Genomic DNA, 26,821 nt, shown 5'->3' on the forward strand with positions numbered 1-26,821 from the left:
TAAAACATACATTTTAGTAGTAAAAAGACATTTTTTGGCGTCTGTTTAATCCAGTACTGCACATATAAGATATATTCTTCAGTACGGATTATCATCATCTTCAACTGCTGGTGGTTTTTTGAAAAATGTCAATTGAAAATTATAGAAGCAATGAACTAAAATAGCAAAGAATGTAGACATAATAAACAATCTGAATTATATTCTGAAGAAAAAAACTTTCTGAGTTGAGATATAAATAAACTAGAGCAGAACTGCAGAAGACAGAAGATGCAGACATGCAGTAGTGATAAAAACCAATAGAGCTATGATAATTGTCAAACTTAATTCATCTGAGTTGTTTACTAGTGCTATAGACCCTACATTGAAGGGAAATTATGATGGGAGGCAGGCGAATTGTATGCTTTTATTGGGGTTGGCTTGCTGGCTGTTGCCATCCAAACCCAACTATTAGGCCGTCTGCAGGATATGTTTCAAAGTAATTGCTGTTTGTGAATATTAAATAACATCTATAAGTGTTTGAGAAAATGAATATAAATGTATAAAAGATAAATTTTCATTCCATGATTGTGCAGAAGAAGAACGCTAGTTCTTACATTTGAAATTTGTTCATACCTATGCTTTTATGAGGTGAACAGGGAAATCGAATTACATAATACTAATACAATGTCTTTTACAATCTTTTGTTGAAATAAGATGATCTGAGCATAGAGTGACAGCTTATATTGTGAGCTAAATTTATTTTAATTTGGCGAATCATCCCAACTTGTGATATCTTAATCCTTCATCTCCTTGACTGTATTTGAGTTTGTAAGATTAGTTGTTCTATTGTTTGACTTAGTGATTGCGAACTTGAAGATTCTGGTATCAATTTAGACCATCTAATCAGGCTAGTTCGATGAACACTAAGCTACCTCCACCGGAAACTTGTCTTCAGAATGTCTTCGCCATAGATAATATGCAGCTACAATCCACCTAGGATGCACCAGGAACTTGCCTTCTCGAACCGCCCAACAAGACTTCTCCGTGCCAACATCAACGGAAACAACATGGGTGACACAAGAGTTGATTTCATTCGAACATATAGCCCCCAACTCTTCCGCCATCTTCCACAAACGGTGATTAGCAGCATCATAGTTTCTAGGGAAAACCCCACCAAATACTATCTTACAACCTCTTAAAACTTCCTGTTTTGTTGTTTTTAGCACTTGCCTCACATCTCTAACAACAACATTTGCACAATTATTATCATAAAATTCGTGGTGTATTTGTGTAAGAACGCGGAGAATATTTGCAAGTGCTCCATCACATTCATCCTCATCTTTGTTCAATTGAGAAAGAGACTTGCAGTTATTATACCCAAAATTACTACTACTTGAAGAAAAGTAGCAATATTTATCCATCAAAATCAAATTTTCTTTGTGCTCTTCCCAAACTGCTTCTGTATCATCAAGTACCACAGCTAAACTCTCTGGTATCTTTAGAACATCTAGCCCTTTTTTATTTCTTTCAGGATAATCATCTTTAGAAATTATTCTCGACTTAAAATACTCGTTTTCAGGATCAAGAAGTTTTGCCATCTCTAATGCATAAGTACGGTTCCCCATAGTGTAAATACACAATTCGAACATTGTATTTGCTTCTTGTAAAAACCTATTAACAAACGGTCTCAACTTCGTAATGATCCCTATATTATTTAGTCTAAACAAAGAGGATATAGTTTGATCCTTTAAGTACTCCTCATTCAAACCTAAGTTCGCTAATCGAATCGAATGAAGCAACGTATGATCTAGATCAAGAACTAGATATAGTTTCTTTTGGTTTAGTAAAGAATTAACTTCCGGATTATGTATATTATGAGGCAGATACACAGGCTTATCTAAAGTCTTACCGCACCATATACACCAATTGTTGAAGCAATTGATATGCAAACATGGATGATTTATATGATCTGTTTTAAGTCTGTTGATTAAATTTTGAGTGCTCATTGTTGATTGTTGATTATTGATTATTTTGTGGTTCGAATTTTTCGTTTGACAAAGATTTGTACTACCAGAAATCGATCGCTAGAGAAATATGATATGGTGCGTTGTGCCTCCCTTATTCTTCCTTTTATAAGCGGTCTGAGGAAGGACTTGATAACTTCGGATAAGGAATACTGAATTTGACACCAATTCGGACTAGGAAAAGAAAGCAGAGTCCCACTTGGAAAGAAATAAATATACAAATATGAATGTATCAGCCAATCAGAGAAGAGGGGAGCTCTCTTTTAGTATGAACTATGGTCAACGGTGAACCCCACTAAAATAAATTTTGATTTTATACAACTTTTTATAGATTATGAAAATGTGTAGTTTATTTTTGTAAGGATTTGTAGATTTGCACCCACTGAAATAAATAAAAAAATCTTACAACCACTAATTTATTAGAATTTTTTCCCTAGATATTATTAATGGCCATTTTAATTTCCTTTATGTGTCAAAGTTACAATTAATTCCCTCCATATCCTCAATGTAGGACAAGGACGAGGAAAATTATTTTATTTGCGCTTGCAAAACCGCTACTTGAATTGGCGATTCTGTAATATAACGTGCTAACTTGAATAGCGATCTATTAATAACAAAACCGCCACTTTCATTAGCAGTTTATTATGTTAACTGCTAATTATGTCAATAGCGATCTCCTCGTCCTCATAGCGATAACATTTCTTGCTTCCCTCATTCTCCTCTATTGCTTACCCACAACATTCCGCTCATAGCGGTCACCACTCTCCACCACTACCATACGTACCTTGTGTTGCAAATCGAGAGGCCACTTTCACAACCTTAAAAGTTGTCTAAAGAGAATTCTCCACCTTAAACAACCAATATAAATCCACAATCAATCCTTTATAAATTTACAACAATAATAAAATACTTTAAACCCTTCTGAAAAGTGTTTAAAAACCTTTCCCATCATCAAAAATTAGTTTACAACCTCCTAGTATAGTATTTACTACACTAGTTGTCAAAAATCTCAAAAATCATGTCTAAATCATGGAAACTCCAACACCAACACTCTTTTCAAATTTACAGCAATATATTCTATACTAAACTCTTTTTATTTAAACATACTAAAATATACTTAAAATCATAAGAATACTCAATTTCAGAAACATAATAAGTAAATCTGAATTTTTATTTCTTCATTACATAAATTAAATAATCTTAGATTCACAATTGAATAGTCAAACTATATAACTTTTAAACATAAACACATTAAAAATCATCCTTAAAAATATAAACTTTGCATTAAATAAAACTTGAGAAGAAAGAAAATAACCAAAGCAAGAAGAGGAGGGAGGACGTGCGACACGGGGACGACAAACAAGTTATTGTGATTTTACTTTTTTCAAAATTATCAACTCTAAATGAAGTTTAATTTTTACAAATAATTGAACAATTAATAATGTAGGTACCCTATTGCATATATAATTGGAATTTTGTGAATTCGTAAATTGAATTTGTAGTATGTGTTGTGTTGTGTTAGTAATTTTGTGAATTTTCGATTTAGGGCCTTTTATTGGTAATATGTTGTGTGAATTTTGAAAAAAAAAAAAAAAATCTTCCCCTTATACAAAATTGCTACCACAAGTAGCAGTTTTCCTTCGTATAATACCGCTACCTGAGGTGGCAATTTCTGCTACCTCAGCCATCGACTTACCATGAGATAAACAACTAGTTTGAGTAGCGATTTTATTTGAGGAAAATATAAAAAAATATTGTGTGCATGATGACATGGACGATATGCAAGGAAATAAGTTTAACTTTGGCGCATAGAAAGAATTAAAACTCCCTTTAGCATTATCTAGGGAAAAATTCTATTATATTAGTGTCATTGTGTACATAGCATGTCCACCAAGATTTAGGTAAGACAGAATTACTAAACTTGTATGCTATGAGTGCTCTTCTTCACTCTTTAAATAAATCAGAATATCATCAATGATTACCACAACGAACTTATCTAAGAACTCATGGAATATCCTATACATTAAATCCATAAATCTGGACGGACCATTGATCAACCCAAACGACATCACAGTAAACACATAATGACTATAATGCGTACTTAATGCATCTTAGGTATATCCTTATCATCTACCTTCAATTGGTGATACCCCGAACGCAAATCAATCTTCGAGAATATGCTCGCTCCATCAATTAGTCAAACAGGTCATTTGTCCTAGGCAAAATATACTTGTTCTTGATGGTTACATTGTTCAACTCCCTATAATCGATGCACAATATCATACTCCCATCTTTCTTCTTCACAAACAACACAGGAGCTCCCCAAGGTGATGCACTAGGTCTAATATAACCCTTATCCAACAACTCTTGCAACTACATCTTCAACTCACTCATCTCAAAAGGTGTCATTTTATAAGGTGCCTTAGATATAAGTGCATTTCCAGGAACTAAGTCTATGGTGAACTCAACTCTTTTGTAGGCGACATACCCAAAATCTCACTCGAAAATACATCCATAAACTCATTCACGCTTGGAACATTCTCGATCTTCAATCCAACCTCTTTACTCACATCTTGCACACTACTGAAAATAGCTCACACCCCTTCTTCATCAACTTCTTCACTTGCATTGCAGAAATAATTCCAAAGTTCTTAGGCTTCCCAAAACGTTGATACGAAGTTAACTTTCCCAAAAGGCTTCTCAACACTACTTTCTGAGCTTCATAGTCTATTTTGGCCTTATAGAAACCTAACCAATTCATCCCAAGAATAACATTTAGGTCTCCCAAATTGAAGTCTATCAAATCAGAAGGAAATACACTATCTCCTATCTTCAAAGGCAAATCTTTAAACAACTTGGTACACCTTATGATCTCTCTAGGTAGGTATACTAATAGGCAAATCAATCACCTTAAAATCTACCAACCCCAGACTCTTAATGGCAGACAACGAAACAAACGAATAAGTCGCCCATAATCAAATAATGGTTTAACGAGAACATAGTTAATAGAAAAAGTACCAGAAACTACGTCGACAGATCGTTCAACTAACACTAGTAGAAAAGGGTTAATTTGCGTCGGACCCGAGACCCCTATTTGCGTCGGACTTCGGTCCGACGGCACAGGTCTCGACGCAAATGACCTATCAATGATCTGCGTCGGATGCAGAAACGACGCAAATCTTCAACTATTTGCGTCGCACCATGTATACGGTGCGACGCAGATGGCTCACCAAGCCAACCACATAGCTTCATAGGGTAATGTGTGTCGCACATTGCCTCGGGTGCGACACAGATGAGTAATTTGCATTGCACCTCGGGCAACGTGCGACGCAAATTGCTATTTTTTAATAAAAAAAAATTATTAGATCTGCGTCGTATGTCAACAATATCCGGCGCAAAATTTATTTTTTTTTTTAAAAAAAATAATTTTTATAAATTCAACCCACAACTAAACAGAAACTTGAAAAAAAAAATGAAATTCAAGGTGCAAAAATAAACTAATGCAGTTCAAATTAAACGAATCAACCCACAACCAAATGGAAAATCAAATAAAACTAATAAAGAATAAAGCAAGAATTTGTAGAAATACTTCAACAGATTCGACGAAGGATTTGCATTTCACGAAGGATCTCGAAATATAATACAACAATATTAATATATATACAAATCTATCAATAACTAATATAGTACAAAATTTTTGGAGCTTCCTTCACATCTTGACCTTCCTTCTCGTTCTTATAATTCGAACAGATCTGGAAAAACGAAAACGAAAAAACGACACAGACGAAAATCAAAAAACGAGGAGGTATTCAAACAGATCTGGAAAGAATGACAAACAACGAAAAATTAAGACAAGCAAAAAAAAAAGTAAAAAAAAGAAAGTTACCTTTCACGAAGGATTTGCATTTCACGAAGGATCTCGAAATTAGTACTGTTAAGAGCCAAAAATAAACGAATGCATTTCACGAAGGATTTGCAATATTCGAATTGTAGTTTACGAAAAATTTGCCATTTTTTCTGATGAAGATTTGAAGTTCACGAATGATTTGCAGTTCACGACAGAAGAATCCGCCGACAAGCACCTTGAAAAATCTGATGAATCTGACGAAGAACTTGCAGATTTTTTGGCGAAGAAAAACACCTTGAGAAACGTAGGAAGTAAAATGTGGGATGATAAAATGAAAATAAAAATGTAACGGATCTAATGAGAAGGAGAGAGAAGTTTAAGGAAGGAGAGAAGTTGAAGGAAGGAGAGAAGTTACTGAAAATGAAGTAATGAGGAAGGAAAAAGAGAAGGAGAGAGAGAGAAAAGAAGAGATAGAGTGACGGCTGAGATGAGGAAGTAATGAAGTAGGGTTTGTAAATAAAAAGGAGTATGCGTGTCTATATTGAGCCCAATTATCCGCGTCGCACTCTACTACCATCCGACGCACATTGCAGATAGGCCTCATTTATTTTCAAGCGATGTGCGTCGTACCCTCATGAGGGTGCGACGCATATGGTCTGTATGCGTCGCGGGTAAGAAGGATGCGACGCACATCACTCATACCTGGTGCTTGTGTGTTGTCTTTTGCGTCGTACCCCAGCGAGCATGCGACGCAAATTTTGTTTTTGCGTCGTTTCCGTTTTAGTGCGACGCACATGAGGGGACGCAAATCGTCCTTTTTCTACTAGTGTACATTGCAACTCATCACGAACAGTTTACCCAGAGCCTTATTCTGGTTGCTATTCTCATTAGTAAGCTTATTGTAGCTTCTTTGATTTTTATGTGACCCTACATACTTAGAACCTTGACTTCCTCGACTGGTTGAACCCAGACTTCACCTGGTTACCACTCCTATTACCATTTTTCTCTTTCTTTTGCTTGGTTAAGCACTCATACTCCTTATGACCCTTTTTACGGCAATAGATACAAGTTACTAGGTCTCCCATACAGTCTCTACCAAGGTGGCTCTTACTGCAGTTCTTACAATGGTAAACCCTCTCAGACTGGCCCTTATTGTTGTAGCCTTGACCATTTTTCCCTTGAAAATTTCCGTTCCCATTCCTGTTCTTCTTGAAATTCCCTTGATTTCCCCAAGCATTAAAATCCTTTCTCGTCTTACACATTACAACATTCTTCTTATCATGCCTCGATTGAATACCATAAATATGGGCGGCTCTTCCATACACAATGTCTAGATATGAAAAGGTTTCACCACCTAACCACAACTAGATTTCTTCAGTCAAACTTTGCTCGAACCTTTGAGCCTTTAAATCCTCAGTGGCTACTACCTCAGGTGCAAACCTCACCAGTGCTATGAACTTACTATAGTACTTAGAGATAGTCATGCTCCCCATCCTAAGGTTGATAAATTCATGGGCTTCTGTTTTCTCATAAAAGCAGGGTAAAACTTCCCTCTTAAAGCATAATCAAAGGAATACCAATTAAATCCCTCAACATCACTTATTCTAGCCCAATTTTCTCTCCACCACAAATCAGCCTCATCTTTCAGATACAGTACTGCTTGACCTACTTTCATACCCTCGGGGTAATTTACATCTCCAAAAATCTTCTCAAACTCCCTAATCCGACTCTCTAAGAAGGTAGGATCAGCTTTCCCCTTAAAGTATGGTGGCTTAATGTAATCCCCCACATTTTTAAAGGATTTTCATAAATATATTTAAGTATTTATGTAATTATATTTAAATCCAAATGAGTTGGGAAAATGATTTGACTTTTAAAAAGGGTTGACTATTTTAAAAGTCAACTAAAAATATTTTTCTTAGCTTAATAAAGTTTGTAATATTTTAATTAAGCGTGTTTTAAATAAGAGTTTAATTATTAAAAGCGTATTTGAAAAGAAAACTTAATGGAATCGAAAGCCCAAAAGTAATAAAAAGGGAAAGGACAATTTGATGACTAAAGTCCTAATAAGTCCATCTTGTTAGTCATCAAAAGTTTTAATTATTGAATTCCTTTTCCTAAGCCCAATAGGATTAGCCTATTTAAATATCCTAAAACCCAAATATTTTGCCCTACACTTTATTTTCTCTCTCCTCCCTTGCACGTGATTTTCGAGCCTCCCCCTTCTCACTCGACATTTTCTCTCTCCTCTTCCTCTTGAGCGCGAGTTCATATTTTCTCTCAAAAATCGTTTCTTCTTCGCTAAGTAACGTTTCTTGTTGAACAAGAAACGTCACAAACCTTTTCTTGAAGCCGAAACCTTGCTGGCCGCCGGTCCCTTGCTGCTGTCTTCAGTCCGGCGCCTCTTCCTCCTCTTATTTTGGTTGTTTTTCTTTACTTCTCCTTTAAGATTCCATTAAAGTTCTAATTTTTATTGTTATTTTATTATTATTTGCATGATTACGATTTGAGTTATTATTTTTATTATGAAATATATATATTTGCGGATCATATGTGTAAAAGAAAATTTTCAGATTTATTATTTTTAGTTTTAATCATGAAAGATGTGAATTTTATGGTTTTAAATCACTAGAAATCGTATATTTAAAGTATGAATATAAATTTTGATTGGAATATGATTTTTATATGCATTTAAAATATTTTCAGAAAGTTTAGAAAATTTTATAGATGCTGGAAATTCAGAAAGTTAATATTTTAAGGTTTTTAATGGTTTTTAATCACTAGAATAGTTGATCTATACTAGGGATTAAAAATAATGAGAGTTTAAATTATAAAAACGATTTTTAAAGAAGTTTAAAAGGGTTTGGGACGTTTTAAAGTTGCTGTATTTTTTTTAGTTCAAGTATTTACTTGATTATTTGGTTGTTCTAGGCGGAGAATTCACTGTAGGGGACTTTTAGAGCATAAAGGTGGCCTACCGTTGCGTTTATACAAGGTACGTACATAGTCTAAGTGCTAAATGGTAGAGGTGATCATGGGCCGGGCCGGGCCGGGTTCGGGCCGGGCCGCGGCCAAAAAAATTTGCCCATTGGCCGGGCCGGGCCTAAATTCGGGCCGAATTTTTGTGTCCAAAGCCCGCTATTTCGGGCCGGGCTTAGCGGGCTTTTGCGGGCCAAAACGGGCCGGGCCAAAAAATAGACTAAAAAGTCATTTTTAGCTTGCCCAAAGCCCGCCCAAAAACAAAAAAAAAAATGACCGGGCCGGGCCCGGCCCGGCCCGCGGGCCGAAAAATTCTGCCCAAACCCGGCCCAAAAACGGGCCGGGCCGGGCCGGGCCAGCGGGCCGGGCCATGTTTGATCACCTCTACTAAATGGTTTAGAACATGCCTTAGGGATGATTTTTACTTATTAGTATCATGTATAGGACCTTGTTGTCATGTATATGATTTACTATAATTACTTTACATGTTACTTGCCTGTGTGTTACATGTAAATTGAGAATATGTATGAGTATGACTTGTTTGTATGGAAGTTTGATGCAAGCAATAAGTTCAGTTTGGTATTAATTCGTAAGTGGATTAATTTAAGTAAGTTGGAATCATGTGTTACATAGATTCTTGGAGAGTATTTATTTATCTTATAAGAACCGTGGATCTTATTTGGTAAGTATGGTTTATACCTATGTAAAGGTACGGATTTCTGTTGGCTGGGTTCAACAAAGGATAAAAAGAAATAAAAGGAGTCTTGATTGATAAGTTGTGAACACTTGTTAATCTAAAGATAAAAAGAATTTTGTTGTGATTATGTGATTGTGAATTGTGTGTTATTTGGTTGTTGTGGTGTCAACACAAGTATTAAAATGAATGCAACGTAAAGTGAAACGAGAATAAGTTATAGACTTTAGACTAGTGCACGTCTAGAGTTGGACATAAGGGTTGGGGTTATGGTGAGCGTGCCATAGCTTTTCTAGGAATGGGTTGATCACCATCCCTTTTTATTCAAAGGTTCCTCGATATCGCAGGTCACTCTGAAATGCGGAGTCGCGCCCCCATTTCATTTTTATTGGCAGGACAACTCGTCTAATAACTATTCCATTTAAGTGATAAAAAGTTAATTTAAGTTTAGTTCAGTAAAAGTCATCTGCAGAGTATTACTTAGTTATGTTATTATTTATCCCTACAAGTTTATGTTGTAGTATCATGTTTAGGATTATTTATGTCTGATATGTAGTACTCAGCTTTGCTGATTACGTGCTTGTCTGTGTTTGTGATCATGGCTTTGCCTATTGGTCCTGTGGTGATCCTTCGGGGGAGCAGAGTCAAGAAAGCATTGACATTACAGGTTCGAAGATGCATACCATTGGGGAATCTGGAATGGAGAGGCTTTTGTGACATTAGTATTATTTAAGTTGTTTTCGTAGGAACATCTTTACTTAAGTTTGAGGTTTATTTAGTTGGTGTGTTTAAGTTTGACATTGTCATTTGGTTTCATAAGTTTAATAAAGTTGATTTTTGTTTTAATAAGTTTTCCGCTGCAAAATTCTGAGTAAGCCGAAACGTTATCACACGGGCGATAATGCCTGGGTAATTCTCTAGGATTGTTATAAAGGTATTTTCTAGAAAGAGAGAATTATCGGGGTGTTACACTTAACTTTTTCTAGCTCTTTCGTGAGTCAGTTTCTCCACCAATAGACGAATAGCAGAAGCTAAATCATTATCGTTGTTAGCCATTTTACTGCGGGACCTGAAATTAACGTAACTCTACTTTAGATTTCGATATAAAACTTACATGTCATTCTCTATAAAGGCAACATTCGAATTGATCATACAAGATCATATCAACATATAATTTCTCGTGAAGTTATAATAATACCAGAGAATGATTCATCGTCAATTATAGAATCATTCATGAAAAAGATTCACATCAAGAAAAAACATGTGAGGATTAATTAAAAATTCAACCATAATAAATAAATAAAAACACTCCATTCACGTGTCAAAATAAATTCCTGCTCACTTAGATAACTAAATATTTGCTTTTTGTTCCTCAAAAGATGTCAGTAGCAATTTCTTTCCAAATCATAATATTGTACTTTTCCTAAACAAAATAAAGGTACTAAGAACTAAATTTAAACCATTGTTTGACTAATTATCCAACATTTATTCTCAAAGAATAAATACATAGGTAAATAATCTAGGGAGATACATTATCAATCCTATCCTTATCATTTCCTTGTATTTTTCTGGAGTAAAAACTTCATCTTCAAAATCTTCAACGTCCTCAGTGTTATAGTAGCAGCATTTTCTAGTCCTAGTAGATCTTTGTATCTTATTAGGCTGAGGCTCGTCCTCTTCTGACTCATAACCACTCTCAAGTCTCATAACAATATGGTAAATGTTCATCCTGGTCTGTACTCTAGCACGGTCAAACTCGTGAAGAACCTCATGATCACTATGAGGGATGCCTACTCTTAACACATTACGCATTATGCATCTAGGCTTGTATAGATATCACTATCAAATTCTCCATCATTTTCACCATCACTCAACACAATCGGGTTGGAGTGGCTTTCTACTCGAGTATCTTCTCTATCAGACATGTCTAGAGATCCTATAATATATGAATACGACATCTATAAGAAATTGGTACTCTCACTTAGCATATGTCCCTAATAATAACTAAGCAAGAATAAACAATAATATAAAACATAGGCATAACGTAAAACAGTTAGCATGGGAGAAAAATATAATCATACAGAACTAACTATTTAATGCAGACATACAATATTTTTATCCTATATGTCTTCCTATACTACCCATCTCTCACAAAATAATAATTAAATCAAAATAAACTATAAGTATTAAAATAAATAAATAACTTATACTTAAATTTCGAATATATAGAAAAAAAACAAAAAGAAACGAAATGAAAAGAAAAGAAGTTATAAATTTTCGAGCCTAAAAACAAATTTCAGACCAAATAAAATAATGAATAAAAAAAATATTCGGGCCTTAAGAAAAAACAATAAATATTTTAAATCTTGTGTCTAACAATTTTTGAAAAGTAATTTGAATCAAACGAATAAGTAGGAGCTCGATTTCTAAAATTCATTTTAAGTAACTAGCTATTTAGGCGCCTAAAAATTTAAAGTTAGCACGAAACGCCAATAAGAACCTAAAGCTCCAAGATACCACTTTGTAACACCCCGACAATTCTTTATTTTCCAAATTTTCCTTTTTATATAAAACTTAGAGAATCATCAAAGTATTACCGCCCGTGTGATAACGTATCGGCTTATTCAAAATTTTGCAGTGGAAAACATAATAAATAAACTTTAGAAATGAAATTTAGTCAACTCTAAAAGTCAAACTAATAAAATCAAAATCAAACTCAAAGTCAAAGTCAACGACAATAGTCAAAGTCAACTACGAAAAGGGTAAGGTCAAATATAATAAATATTCAACACAAGCTCTCTAATCCCGAGCTCATGATGCACCATCTTCAAACTTGTAAATAACGATGCACTATTGATCCCTAGAGACTGCTCACCAAATGGGTTATCACAGGATCAATAAGGCATAGCCATGATCAACATATACACACATAACGCACGTAATCAGCAAAGATGAGTACTACATAATATATAAATAAATAAACAATCCTAACATCATACTAATAAATAACAAGCAGGGATAATAATAATAAAATAACATTGCAAACTACTTTTACTAAACTAAACTTCACAACTAATAGATTAATTAATTTAGATGGAATAGTCAATGGAACGAGTTGTCTAAACTAAAACCATTCTTCAGTTTAGAAGACGAAATACGGGCGCAACTCTGTATGCCCCTTCCTACGATATCAATGAACCTTTAAAATAAAAATAGGACACGGTAATCAATCCGGTCCCAACAAAAGTCGTGGGCTACCACCATGTACTCCAACTCATACTTGTCCAACACTTCAGACGTGCACAAGTCCAAATCTATTGCTATCCACGTTTCACTTTACATGATTACTAAATTTATTCACTTGCTATGACTCACAAATAAGACAAATAATATAATCATCGAAGAATCATAAACTTCCATTTTTATCTAGGATTAGACAAGATGATCATCAACTTAACAACCCAAGATCAATTCCAATATTAAATCCATAACCTTCTTTTATTTGTTGAACCAAGTCAATAACCAACCAACCTTTCACAGGTATAATAATCCACTTGTCAGATAAGGCCATCGGTCCTCATAAAGTAATTAAATAATCCAAAGGAAACAACATGATTCAATCATGATCCAAACCAACATATATATTAATCCTTCGTATGAATTAATATAATAAGTTCTCAAATCCCATATGCTTGCATCAATCTTCCATACAAACATAATATGCATATCATAACCAACATGCTTCACAGAATGGCGTAAAACATGCAAATCCAACTTAATAGAAATTACATAATAACTAATGATAGTTTCCTATACATAACACTACATAAATTTCATTCTTAGGACATGATATTAATCCATTTAACACATAGGTATGTACAATACCCGGCCTGTAGACAAATTGAGAGGCCAACCTTAAAAGTTGCATAAAGAGAATTCTCCGCCTAAAACAACCAATATAAATCCACAACCAATCCTTTATAAATTTACATCAGCAATAATAAAATATTTTACACCCTTTTTAAAAGTGTTTAAAAACCTTTCTCATGTTTAAAACTTAGTTATTACAACCTCCTAGTATAGTAATACTATACTATTTGTAAAAACCCTTAAAAATCATGTTTAAATCATGGAAACTCCAATACCAACACTCTTTTTAAATTTCCAGTAACATATTATATACTAAAACTCTTTTAAAACATAATTAAACATATTTAAAACCATAAGAATACTCAATTTCATAAATTATAATGTACTACTATGATTTTCCAACTCATAAAACCCTAAAATTCCATGATTTGATAATTAAAATCTCAATTCAAACATAATAAATAAATCTGAATTTTTATTTCTCTATTACATAAATCATATAATCTTAGATTCACAATTAAATCACCAAATTATAACTTTTAAACATAAACACATTAAAACCATCCTTAAAAATATAAACTTTGCATTAAAAAAACTTGAGGAGGAAGAAAATAATCAAAGCAAGAAGAGGAGGGAGGACGCGTGACACGAGACAAGCAACGCTGGCTGCCGCCCTCATTCCGGTGGGTTGCTAATGGTGGTCGGCTTTCGGTGATCCGACGAATGGCGAAGAGGAGAGGAGGGCAAAGAGAAAGAGAGGGAGGAAGGAGGAGAGAGAAAATAATTGTGTGGGAATCTGGAGTTTTTTGGGGGGTTTATATAGGTTCTCCTTTTAGGCTTAGGAAAAGGTGATTGGACTAAAGGTATTATTTAATGATTGATGAATTGAGTGGTTAAGTTCCTCATACCTATTTTAAAATCCTTTTCACAACCCAAATATTGTTTTAAGCTTTATAATATATTTCAAAGTATGACTACACAAAATGTTTGACTTCCTTAAATCATTAAAATAATTCCTTTGACTTTCAAATAATCAACCTTAGAAGAAATAAATCGTTTAAATACCAAAATATACTTAATTATATAAAAATACACATTAAAATATATTTATATAATTCATAAATTTATGGGGGATTATACAAAACCTCCATTTTTTTCATCTCTTCTCCGTTGCAATCAAAAATAGTAGCGAAAAGGTAGGGGGGAGAGAGAGATAACAACTTAACCAAGGAAGAGAAAGCTTTCAAAGAAGAAGAAGACTGAGAAAGTAACGTCAAGAGGAAGAAGACAAAGTAGAATATTTCTAATCAAAATCTCGTTTGGCCTTCTATATCTTGCTAGTACTTCTTCCGATTTTAGAGGCTGAGATTGTGAATTTATTGCGTAATTGAGGAAAAATTTGCGAAAGTCGATGCCCTAGAATTGTTGAAATGTTAACTTTTTGTGAATTTGATATTATTGTTAATAGATTGGAGGGAATTATGAGGGTTCTCCACAACGTCGCAGTGAAATCCCAGCAAAGGATGCGTGTCAAGTACGCTCGTGGCTCTTCCCCTATCATGAAATCAATGGTTGAGATGATCAAGGACTTTAATCATCTTGATCAGTTGGTTCTGAATTTTTAGTACTGATCATCTTGGTAATGGTAATGTTGGAGAAAGGGAGTGTCAGAGTGAAGCCATTGGTTGATCTTATTTATGGATAATGAGGAGAGAGAGAATAAAAAGCATTAAATAAATAGGAGGGAAGAGAAGTTTGATCGTGTCATTGGGACGATCTCAAACCCCAACAGTAAAAGTGAGTTCATCGCCACATGGCGCAAGGTGAGAGGATGCTGAAAATGAAGTGGGCCCCACTTCTGCTGCATCTGCATGCCAGACATCCAACCATCCTTATTTCTCCAATCTAATGACCTATATTGCGCAGAATTGTTAATGTTGCAAGTTTTTGCAACAGGCATATTGCCAGTTTAATATTTAAAAAAAACACCAACAGCTATATTTTTATTGTTTATAAATAGAGGCCAATGTTAAGCTATTTCTACACATCTTATTTTTGAGCTCATTTTGTTATTGAAAGTCATATTTGTTTCCTTTCAACATTTATCCACTCCACAAAAATAAATTCTCTCCTAATAAAGATTAGTTATGGATCACAAAACTGGTAGAAAAAAAAAACCCCTCCAAAATCCAAAACACCTCAACAACCTCACATTAATCTTAAATTTCAATCGTTTAGTTCCCAAATTGATCTCAATTTTCAAATTGATCCAAATTTTTATGTGGGATACAACTCACAAAATATGATTTATCCTACTCAACTTAACCAACAATTTCCCCAACAGAACATGAGTTTCTCAAATACATCTTTTTACTCCCAATTTGCTCAACATTCACAAGAAAATATGTACAATTCGAATGAGAATTATTGTTATTCTCAAGATGAAACATCATTTCCTATGTCTCAATATTTCCAGCATTCACAGGGTGAAGGGTCATTTACAAACTTCAGTATATCGATCTCGAGCTGTATCGGTTGAGCGTGATGAATATGTTTTCTGATTATATATTTGAATCGATAGTATTAAGTTAATTATCGTATCTAATTGTGTACAATATTAACAAAATTATTTTTTACTAATAGTTTTTAATCACAAATATAAAAATTATTTACATTCAATAATCATTAATTGATTCTTAAATAATTTATAATAATAAATAAATGGGATGGAAAGGAGATTGAGGAGAGAGAATATATGGTATGAATGGTAAAAAGTATGAAAGAGAATGTGAAGATTTAAAATTATAGATCATCCATTGGGGGTGAAGAGATCATAAAAACTAAATAGTAGATCATGAATGAGGTAGAAGAGAGATGAAATATTAAAATATTTGATTATCCAAGATTTTGGATCATCCATTAGTTATGCTCTTAGTGTTCATCAATTTTGGTGGAAAAAACCAATATAAAAAAAAGGAAAATTTGTCAGAAAACCACCTTTTATAATCACTTTTTTGTGAGAAACCACCTTTTAAAAAAATTTGGTTAACTAGCCACCTTTTTTGTTCTTTTTTTTGTTGGAAGCCACCACTTGTCGGAATCCGGCGTTGACCTTGATTTTCCGGCGTTGACCATCAAATTTTCGCCATTTTCCCCCTTTATCTTTCTCCCCCCTCCCCCCTCGCATCCCCGGCAACCCCCCCTCCCCCCTCGCATCCCCGGCAACTCCCCTCCTCCCTCGCAACCCGCCGGCAAACACCCCCCACGACCATTCCCACCCTCCCAGCCCTAAGCCCATGACCTCCCTCGCATCCCCCGACATCTTAGGTGGAAGAAATGGCAAAAATCTGGAAAAAAATGGCGAAAATCTGATGGTCAACGCCGGAAAATCAAGGTCAACGCATGATTCTGGCAAGTGGTGGCTTCCAACAAAAAAAAAGAACCAAAAAGGTGGCTAATTAACCAATTTTTTTTAAAAGGTGGTTTCTCACAAAAAAGTGATTATGAAAGGTGGTTTCTGACAAATTTTCCTAAAGAAAATGTGGAAGAGAGTTATATGGAGTAGCAGCAATAGAGTAGAAATTGGGGAAGGTGGTGGAACGATGATGACGATGATGAATTTGGTGGCATACACATAAGAATAATAATAATGATACACAAAAAAATGACAATAAATCTAACATATAAAGAGTATAGAAATAATAATGAAAATAGAAAAAATGATACAAGTTTTTTGAAAAATGACACAAATTAAGTAATAATAATATCATTTTTCTCATAAATTAATTGGTCTTTATAATAACAACAAGTTATATAAAGAGTTGAAAATTGATCATCCGATAAAAAAAAAAACAAGTTTGCTAAAACACGATATTAAAATGAGTCATAATGATATTATTTCTCATATAGATGATACTCCCTCTGTTTTTTTAATCATTCTCACTATCTTGTGTGCGTCTTCTTCTAATGTACATTTTCAAACTTAAATAGCTTTAATTATATATTATTAAAAATTGTAACGATTGAATATTAATAAAGTACTAATTAAGACAAATCAAACAAGACCCCACATGACTATGTTTTTTCTTATAAATTGTGAATATTTGAGAAGATTCTTTCTAAGCATGAATAGTATCAAGATTTAAAGTGAGAAAGATGTAAAAACAGAGATAATATCAATTTGTGTAATAATGACAAGGAATCGAAAGAGTTGAATCAAATTAATAATAAAATATAGAACAATAATGATACAAGTTTGCTAAAACATAACATAAAAGTAAGTAATAATGATAGCATTTCTCTTATAAATGACATAAATTTGTGTAATAATGACAATATATATAAAGAGTTATAAAAGGACAATGAAATACAGCAAAATGATACAAGTTTGTTGAAAAATGACATAAAGGTAGGTAATATAATGATATCATTTCTCGTATAATAATATTTGTTTATGTAATATAATAAGGTATATAAAGTGTTGTAAATAATAATGAAATAAGAGGGAAAATGACACAAATTTGCTGAAAAAAATGACAAATAATTGATGCATTCGTAATCATTTCGATTGAGTTCAGGATATTTGTGTCCCTTAAAGACGCTTGGTGGCGTCCGTTTCCAAAAAAGTCGTTTTGAAGGTCAAAATTGCTTAGAGGCATCCTTTTTTTTCAAAAAATGTTGTGTTAAAGGTCTAAATCGCATCATAATACGTGTCTTAGAAAGCGTGAAAGGCAAGACTCACCAATAAGAAAAGTAATTAATTTTCCAACTGAAAAATGTTTAGCAATTATTCCTTAAATTAAATATAAGTAATACTTAATAGGGTTTAGTTAAAGTTAATTAGAATATAATTAGTATTTAACATTAATGACTAACAGAGGTAATGACCAATAGTAATTAAGAGTATTCTGTTGAATTTCTAAAGGAGTTCGATTCCAGATCTTGGATATTACCTTCAGAAGACTTTATTCCTGTTTAACAATTAGCAGGTAGCTGTTAATTGGATGATATTAGCTAATAGAGTATTAGATGATTTGATTAGATGATTGTATTAAATGTTTGTAAGAAAGAAATGAATTGTAAGACATATGGGAGAAAACAAACTGATAGTCAATGCAAAAAAAAGTAACAGTCAATGACGAAAAAACGGAAAAGGTTTCGTCTCGCAAAATATTTTTTGGACTGGATTGGACTTATTGGACTCCAAATGGATAAGTCCAAATCTAGTACAAATCCGAGTTCATTCCGAACATTTTTTTGTCCAATCCAGTCCACAAGTTTGGACTGGATTGAATTGGAATTTGGACTTGTGCAATCCACTTGCACTCCTATTCAACTAATATAAAACTATCACCTAATACAATCTGACTAACAAAACTACTCCCTTCGTCCCAAAAATATTGTTACATTTGCTTTTTCACGAAGATCAAGGAATTGGTAGTGGCCCACTATGCAGAGCCAATATTACGGGGGAAATCAGGGGGCTAATTACTTGGGAAAAAGCTGGATTGAAAGGCATGAAAAAGGGGAGTTGGCCCACACATTGAAATCTGGCGGAAATTCAAATTCAAAGGGGAATTCATATTTCCCCCAAGAAAATCCAAAAAAAAAATTGTCTACTGAAAGAGGACTATATATACAGGGGCATAGTCATTTCCCCCAAAAAAAATCCAAGGAGTGTAATTTCATCTTTGAGAGCAGTTCACCACCAAATTTTACCTTTGAGCATTTCACCACCAAGATCATCAAACACATCAACCAACCAGCAACGATTTTTTTTGGGGTGGGGGGGGGGTGGGGTAGATTCACTCTCAGGAAAATTATCATTGAGTGATTTTTAGTGCCATTTTTTTGTAGCTTCACTTGAGGAAAGTGATGAAGCATTCTCAACTTGAACATGTCTGGCATCTATAGCTTAGTTATGGTCCTCCTAGACAGTTTTACTAATAAAACCTCACCACAATCCACATTAGCTCAACCCATACCACAAAATCAGCCAACTTTGATCTCAATAATCCACTGCCAGAACCACAACCACAACTAGAGGTCTTTGATCTGAACAGACCATCAATAGATGCATCTCCAGAAGAACAAGATGAATTCGTCACTGAAATAGAACAAGTAAATGCAGATGATGAGTCAGTTGTTGAATGGTTAGATGATGACTCAGATGTCCAAGTCACAACATATGACTGGACAAATAATGAAATAGATGATGGCCAACAATAACAACAACAGCCACAAGAAGTGTTAAATTCAAAGAGGAAGAGTTATGTATTGGACAATCATGGCAGAGCTAATGTTGCAAATAGGCTATAATAGGTGCTACAAAGAAATGATTATGGGCAGTAGAAATTACCTCATAGAATTCTGAGCAAAATTTCAAATGATTTGAAGACTTCAAGGTTTATAGTCGGTAGAATATGGAAGAATGTATCACAACTCCTCCAAATTGCAAACATAGAGGCGAGTCACAAAAGAACATGCAGAATTGGAAGAAAAAGAATTCAGTTGGATCCTCAACAACTAATGTCAATTCCACTAAGGAAGAGGACAAGTATAAGAACAACAACAATAACATCAGGAATGCACAAGTATACCTTGCACAGGTTGGTGATCGAAAAGGGGTGCCATTAAGAAACACGGTAATGCCATAAAACTTTATCTCCCCCGGCACATAAGGTTGTTACGGTGTTGTGGTGTTTGGATTCCATCATACCAAACACTATCCAAAAAATACCAAAATTCAGTAACATGTACAATGTGGTTCATGTGGTTGAGAAATGGTTTTGTATATATGAGCAAAAAATCTCAAAGGTACTACCTAGCTATAGGTGAAACAGAGCCATATAGAAGATGTAAAAGCAAAAGATTTATAATCAAGATCATCTTCATAGGTGCAGTTGTAAGGCTTATTATTACAGTTAACGGGGTGGTCATTTTTTATGCTTCCCATTCATAGAAGAGGTGGAGTCATAACAGAGATGCAGGGGTTGTTAAAATAAAACCTCTACTAAACATCACATAAGAGGTCATAAGAAAGAAGCTAATAAACCACATACTGCCATCCATAAGATCAGAGAAGTGGCCACAGGATGGATGCAAGCAAATCTGGATTGTCCAAGACAATGCAAGGCCACACATAGCAAGTGATGATGCTTGATTAAACTTAGAGGCAAGTAAAGATAGGTTTGACATAAGATTAATCAATCAGCCAGCACAATCTCCTAACATGAATGTGTTGGATCTTGATTTTTTTAAATGCAATTCAAACATTAAAATATCAAATTGCACCTAGAATTGTTAAGCACTTGGTGAAGGTAGTCAAGAGAGCTTATTAGAAGTATGATTCTAAGCTATATGCAATCACATATGGTTAAGTATACAACAATGCATGAAGGAGACTCTAATAGTCAAGGGTAGCAAAAATTATCACATACCACATATAGGAAGAAAGCACTAAAAAGGAAAGGTGAGTTACCAATTTCCAATACACTTAGTCCACAACTTGTACAAGAGAGCAAACAATGGGCAGAGGAAGGTCGTTTTGAAGATGAACATGAAGACTATGCAGATTTAGATTATGGTATTCGCATAAGATGAAACACAATCAGCAAACAATGGGCAGTTTAAGACCACTTTTTTGGGCACTAGAGTGCAAGATCAAGTAAACTTTTTGTAAGTAAAAGACACCACATATAGGTTGGTCAAACATTTTGTCTATGTACATGAAAACATTTTGTATTTAAACTTTGTGTTTATAATATGAAAGCATTTTAGGACATTGCATGAAAACAATTAGCATGAATCTCACAACATTGAATCTAACATATGAATAAGAACAATTAAATCAAGTAAATACAGTTCATCATTGAATCAAACAAATGAGTAATAAAAAAAGAAAATCAAATTAATTAAACATGCATAAGATATGTTGTTGCAAGATATATTCAATCAGATTTCATCTTCTTGTCACTCATATTTGAGATAAAATGATAATCAGTTTCAACAAATTAACCAAACAAGTTAAACATGATTAATATTCACTTTCACAGAGTCCCCACTCATCCACTCATGCAACATATTCAAACAAGAGGGAGAGTTGAAAAGAAGAACACAACTTTTTGGTGGCAATATGAGGTATATGGTGTCAAAAGGTATAATGTCCAAGATATAAATCATCAGACCTCATTCATCATTGAGGAGTACAATATTTCTCTCATGTAAACATATTTGAATTCATTAATACCCTTTTGGACAGCCTATATAACACCACAACTAACATTCACATGCCTCATCAGTTATTCATACTCCAACCCTATTCAATCTACCACTGATTAAATGCAAAATGGGGTACATTTTTGGATGTTTTATCCCATATTATCCTTGAGGATCACACCAACACACATGCAAATAGAGGCAAACAGAGGCAAAGATGCATAAAACCAAGTACACAACAGAGGCAAACTGAGGCAACATGCATAAAACCAAGTATAAATGATAAACATGATGCTATTATATGAAATAAATTGAACTTAAACCATCTAAAACCAACTGAATTCAACTAAAACCAACTCAAAGAAACATCAAATCACACCAAAATAAAGAAACAACAACATGAAATCAACCCAACATGAAATCACATGACTATAAACATAAAAACAACAACATCAAATCAACTAACATGAAGAAACATCCAATTTCTAAAAGTCACCACAATTGAACTAATATCAACCCAGACCAACTGAAAATACCAACTTAAAGCAACCAAATCAACCATATTGAAGTAATATTCAACCTAATGAAACTAAAATCAATTAAATTGAGGAAAAATTGACAGAAATAATCCCAACTATGACCGGTCCGCTCAAAATAATCCGAACTTTGGGCTATTCTGGAATAATCCAAACTATTTAGGGTACTTCCCAAAATAATCCAAACTTTTATTTTTTCTTGCCTTCAAATGATCCCTTTTGGGTCTACTATATATAGGATAATTAAAAGTTTGGATTATTTTGAGAACGTACTCCCCATAGTTTGGATTATTCTAGAATAATCCATAGTTGGGATTATTTTGAGCGAAACGGTGATAGTTTGGATTATTCTTGTCAATTTTTCCTTAAATTGAAGTAAAATCAACCAAATAAACTTAAATCAACCCTAAATCAGCTTAAACCAACTCAAATCAACTGAAATCAATGAGTTTCCAAGCAATAGCAATTAGGCTATGTTCAATTCACCTTATTTTTGCTTATTTCAGATCTAATCAGATCAGATCAGAAAAAAAAAGTTCAGATCAGATCAGAAAAAATAAGTTCAGATCAGATCAGTTCAGATTATGCTTATATTTAAAAACTCATTATTATTATTAAATATCTTTCATTACATATTAGTAAAATTATAATGATTGAATATTAATAAAGTACTCATTGAGACGAATCAAACAAGACCCCACATGAGTGTATTTTTTTCTTATATATTGAGAATAATCTAAAAGATTCTATCTAATTGTGAATAGTGTCAAGATTCTAAGTGAGAAAGATAAAAAAAATGGAAAGGGAGTATTATTATTTACTAGTACATTTGTTCAAAAGAATTATTGTTGTTGTTGTTGTTGTTGTTGTTGTTGTTGTTGTTGTTTTTATTATTAATATTGGTAATTATTATTAATCTTGTTGTTACCATTATAAATGTCATTGTTATCATTATATTAAGTTATTTTGTTGTTATTAAATAATAGAAAATTAAAAGCACGTGTTAAGAACATAAGATTGACGCAAAAATAAAAATATATAAAATATGATATCTCAAATTCATGACAACGAAACTACTAAGTTCGGATTATATTTCAAAATAAGCTAAGTGTGAGAATACAAATTATAAATTTAGATTCGGTATACCTCTTCCTACCGAATTCCAAATCTTCTAAGTATTTGAAGTTGCACGATATTTATTTCTTTTGCTCAAGTCATAGTTGTTTGTATATCTTCATTTATTTTATATGGAAAAAAAGAGTTGAGTTTGCCGACTTCTCAAGTGTGAAACATTTTTTAAAGGAAAAGTGTGAAACATTGTATATGTGCTCTTATAAATTAATGACTTGAGTTATATAATTATTTTTAGTAATAATAATTATTATTGTTGCTCTTATCATAATGATAATAATTATTATTATTATTAATAATAAAAGTTATGTAAAAGTTGTAATAGAAATAAAATAATAATAATAGTAATACTATAAAGAAGATCTTATAATGTATTGCATAATAATAATTTACAAAGTAATAATATAATCCCCTCAAAAAAAAGTAATAATATAATAGTAATAATAATATATTTTATAAAAAATAAGATCTTGTAAATCAGATCAGATCTGATCAGATCAGATCAGATTAAAGTCATATCAGAAAATTTCAGGTGAACTAAACATAGCCTTAAAATCACATGTATATCAACATTTTCAAGAACATGAAATTAGCTAACATGAACAAGATCTGAACCCTAGAAATCACCTCAATTGAATTAACATAAACCCAAATCAACTGAAATTACACAAAAGCATCAAAATAAACTCATATCAAGCAATATTCAACCTAATGAAACTAAAATCAATTAAATTGAAGTAAAATCAACCAAATAAACTTAAAATCAACTCAAATCAGTCAAAGCCAACTAAAATCAACCAAAATCAAGTGAAATATGCATAAATCTAGTATAATCAACTTAAATCATCCAAAAAGAACGTAAATCAAGCTAAATCTCCTAAAATCAACCAAAAAAAATTAAAATGAAATCATAACCCTAAACATGAAACCTAAAACGCAAATAAAATCATGCTTCCAAATGCAATCCCACAGGTAGTTCATTCAAAAAAATCTAAAAAAAAAATAAAACAGAGAATAAAGTTAAGGAGTGGACCGATCTTCCGCAAAATCAGTTAAGGGGCGTTTAAAAACCATTTCTTGATGGTTAATATACCACACAAGGTAAGATCGCCATGGATCAAAGCCTTTTAGTGGGGGACCTTCAATTTTTGCGTTTTTTTTTTAGAAATTTGAATAAATAAACCTTAGATCTGAGGGTTTGAGGAAGAAGAAGAGAGGGGAAAGTGAGAGTTAGAAGGAGAGAGAGAGAAATGAGGTGAAAGGGCAATTAAGGTTTTGGAGGGGGGTATTAAAAGATCAGTCGGGGAGGGTTAAAGGGGGAGGTTGGGTATTTAATGAGGTTCGATGGGGGATGTTGGGTTTTAGTTGAGCTAATTAATTAAATGTGTTGATGGTTTAGAAATGTGTCATTTTTACCATTTATAAATATTTTACAAATGTAGCAACTAAATTGAGACACGCTAATGAAAAAATGTGGCGACTTTTTTGGAACAAAGGAGTATGTGTTAATTACTAATCAAAATCTCTACTAACTAAGGCTATGTTCAGTTCACCTTATTTTTGCTTATTTCAGATCTAATCAGATCAGATCAGAAAAAATAAGTTCAGATTAGATCAGATCATGCTTATATTTAAAAACTCATTATTACTATTAAATATCTTTCATTACATATTAGTAAAATTATACTAATTAAATATTAATAAAATACTCAATGAGACGAATCAAACAAGACCCCACATGACTATATTTTTTCTTATATATTGAATAATAGAAAATTAAAAGCCACGTGTTAAGAGCATAAGATTGACGCAAAAATAAGAAATATATATAATATGATAGCTCAAATCCATGACAACGAAACTACTAAGTCCGGATTACATTTCAAAATAAGCTAAGTGTGAGATACAAATTATAAATTTAGATTCGGTACACCTCTTCCTACCGAATTCCAAATCTCTCTAGCTATTTGAAGTTGCGCGCTATTTATTTCTTTTATGCGCAAGTCATAGTTGTTTGTATATCTTATTTTATTTTATATGAAAAAAAAGAGTTGAGTCTGCGGACTTCTCAAGTGTGAAACATTTTTTTTAAGGGAAAGTGTGAAACATTGTATAAGTGCTCTTATAAATTAATGACATGAGTTATGTAATTATTTTTAGTAATAATAATTATTATTATGATTATACTTATTATTGTTGTTCTTATAATAATGATAATTATTATTATTGTTATTAATAGAAGTTGTGTAAAAGTTGTAATAGAAATAAAATGATAATAATATCAATACTATAAAGAAGATCTTATAATGTAATGCATAATAATGATTTACAAAGTAATAATATAATAGTAATAATATATTTTATAAAAGATAAGATCTTATAAATCATATCAGACCAGACCAGATCAGATCAGATCAGATCAGAAAAAATAAGTTCAGATCAGAAAATTTCAGGTGAACTAAACATAGCCTAAGTCAGAATACTTTTTTTTTTTGATCCATATGAGCCACGAAGGCAGTACAAAGTACAAAGAAGGGGAGAGGGGATTCAAACCTGTGACCTATCGTTCACAGCACCTCAATCTTAATCACTAGGCCAAGACATCCTTGGTTAGTGGTGTCAGAAACAGATCTGACCGCTGGGTCAACCTGATTCTGACTTGACTTGAACCTGGTTCGACCTGTAAGGGTCAGTCTTCAGACCTGATCGAAACCTGACCTGGGATTACCCAGACCTGACCGACACCCAACAAGATTATATCCTGACCTGTTCAGACAGACCTGCTTTCAAACCCGAACCCGACCATAATCAATAAGATATTTTAAAAATTCAATTACTTTTTTATATCTACAAAATCATTTAAATATGTTGATTTATAAATTTGCTTACATTTAATAATTAATTAAATAAAAAATTAAATTACATTCAATTTAAGAGTTAAACTTTGAATATCATGTACTTATATATATTATCATTTAATTACCCAATCTTTCCATTTTCAAATAATATTAAAAAAATCTAATTAAATCCTATAATGTCATTTTAATATTCTATCAAATTAGTTAATGATGGAAGTCATAATTTTTTAAAAAAATCAATTACGTCCCTTTAATTTAAGAGATGCAAATATTTTAAAATTTTACTTAAAATCTGAAGCAAGGTTAGGAAGATATATATACAAACCAAGCATAAATCAACACAAACATAAAATCTCAAATTCAAAAAAATTTCAATTGAACATGGTAGATCTAAGATCAAAATCCAAATTAGCAAGCAGTACCAACAATAATTATCATTTCTGGAAAATCAAGAGATATTCTACATACCATTTCATAGTACAATTAACTTAATAAAAATGGAAAAGAAAAAGATAGTAAACGAACAAATAAATTAATAAAAACAAGAAAAATGAATTACAAAATTCCAAATAATTCAGTAAAATGTACTCAAAAAATAATAATTTACAAATTAAAAATCGAAATAATAATATCTAAACAAACTAAATCAATAAACAAATTACAAAAACAATATACATTGACAACCT

General features: G+C 32.8%; 1 protein-coding gene across 1 annotated transcript; it reads right to left on the reverse strand.

Moving 5' to 3' along the window:
• Window positions 1–785: 785 nt before the first annotated feature.
• Window positions 786–1,985, reverse strand: LOC104889311 (RNA polymerase II C-terminal domain phosphatase-like 4). The gene has a single exon (XM_010674506.3). It carries the CDS (start codon window positions 1,983–1,985, stop codon window positions 903–905), a length of 1,083 nt encoding a protein of 360 aa, XP_010672808.2. The 3' UTR covers window positions 786–902.
• Between the last annotated feature and the right edge of the window lie 24,836 nt (window positions 1,986–26,821).

The sequence above is a fragment of the Beta vulgaris genome, chromosome 3, assembly GCF_026745355.1.
Source record: "Beta vulgaris subsp. vulgaris cultivar EL10 chromosome 3, EL10.2, whole genome shotgun sequence".
NCBI lineage: Eukaryota > Viridiplantae > Streptophyta > Magnoliopsida > Caryophyllales > Amaranthaceae > Beta > Beta vulgaris.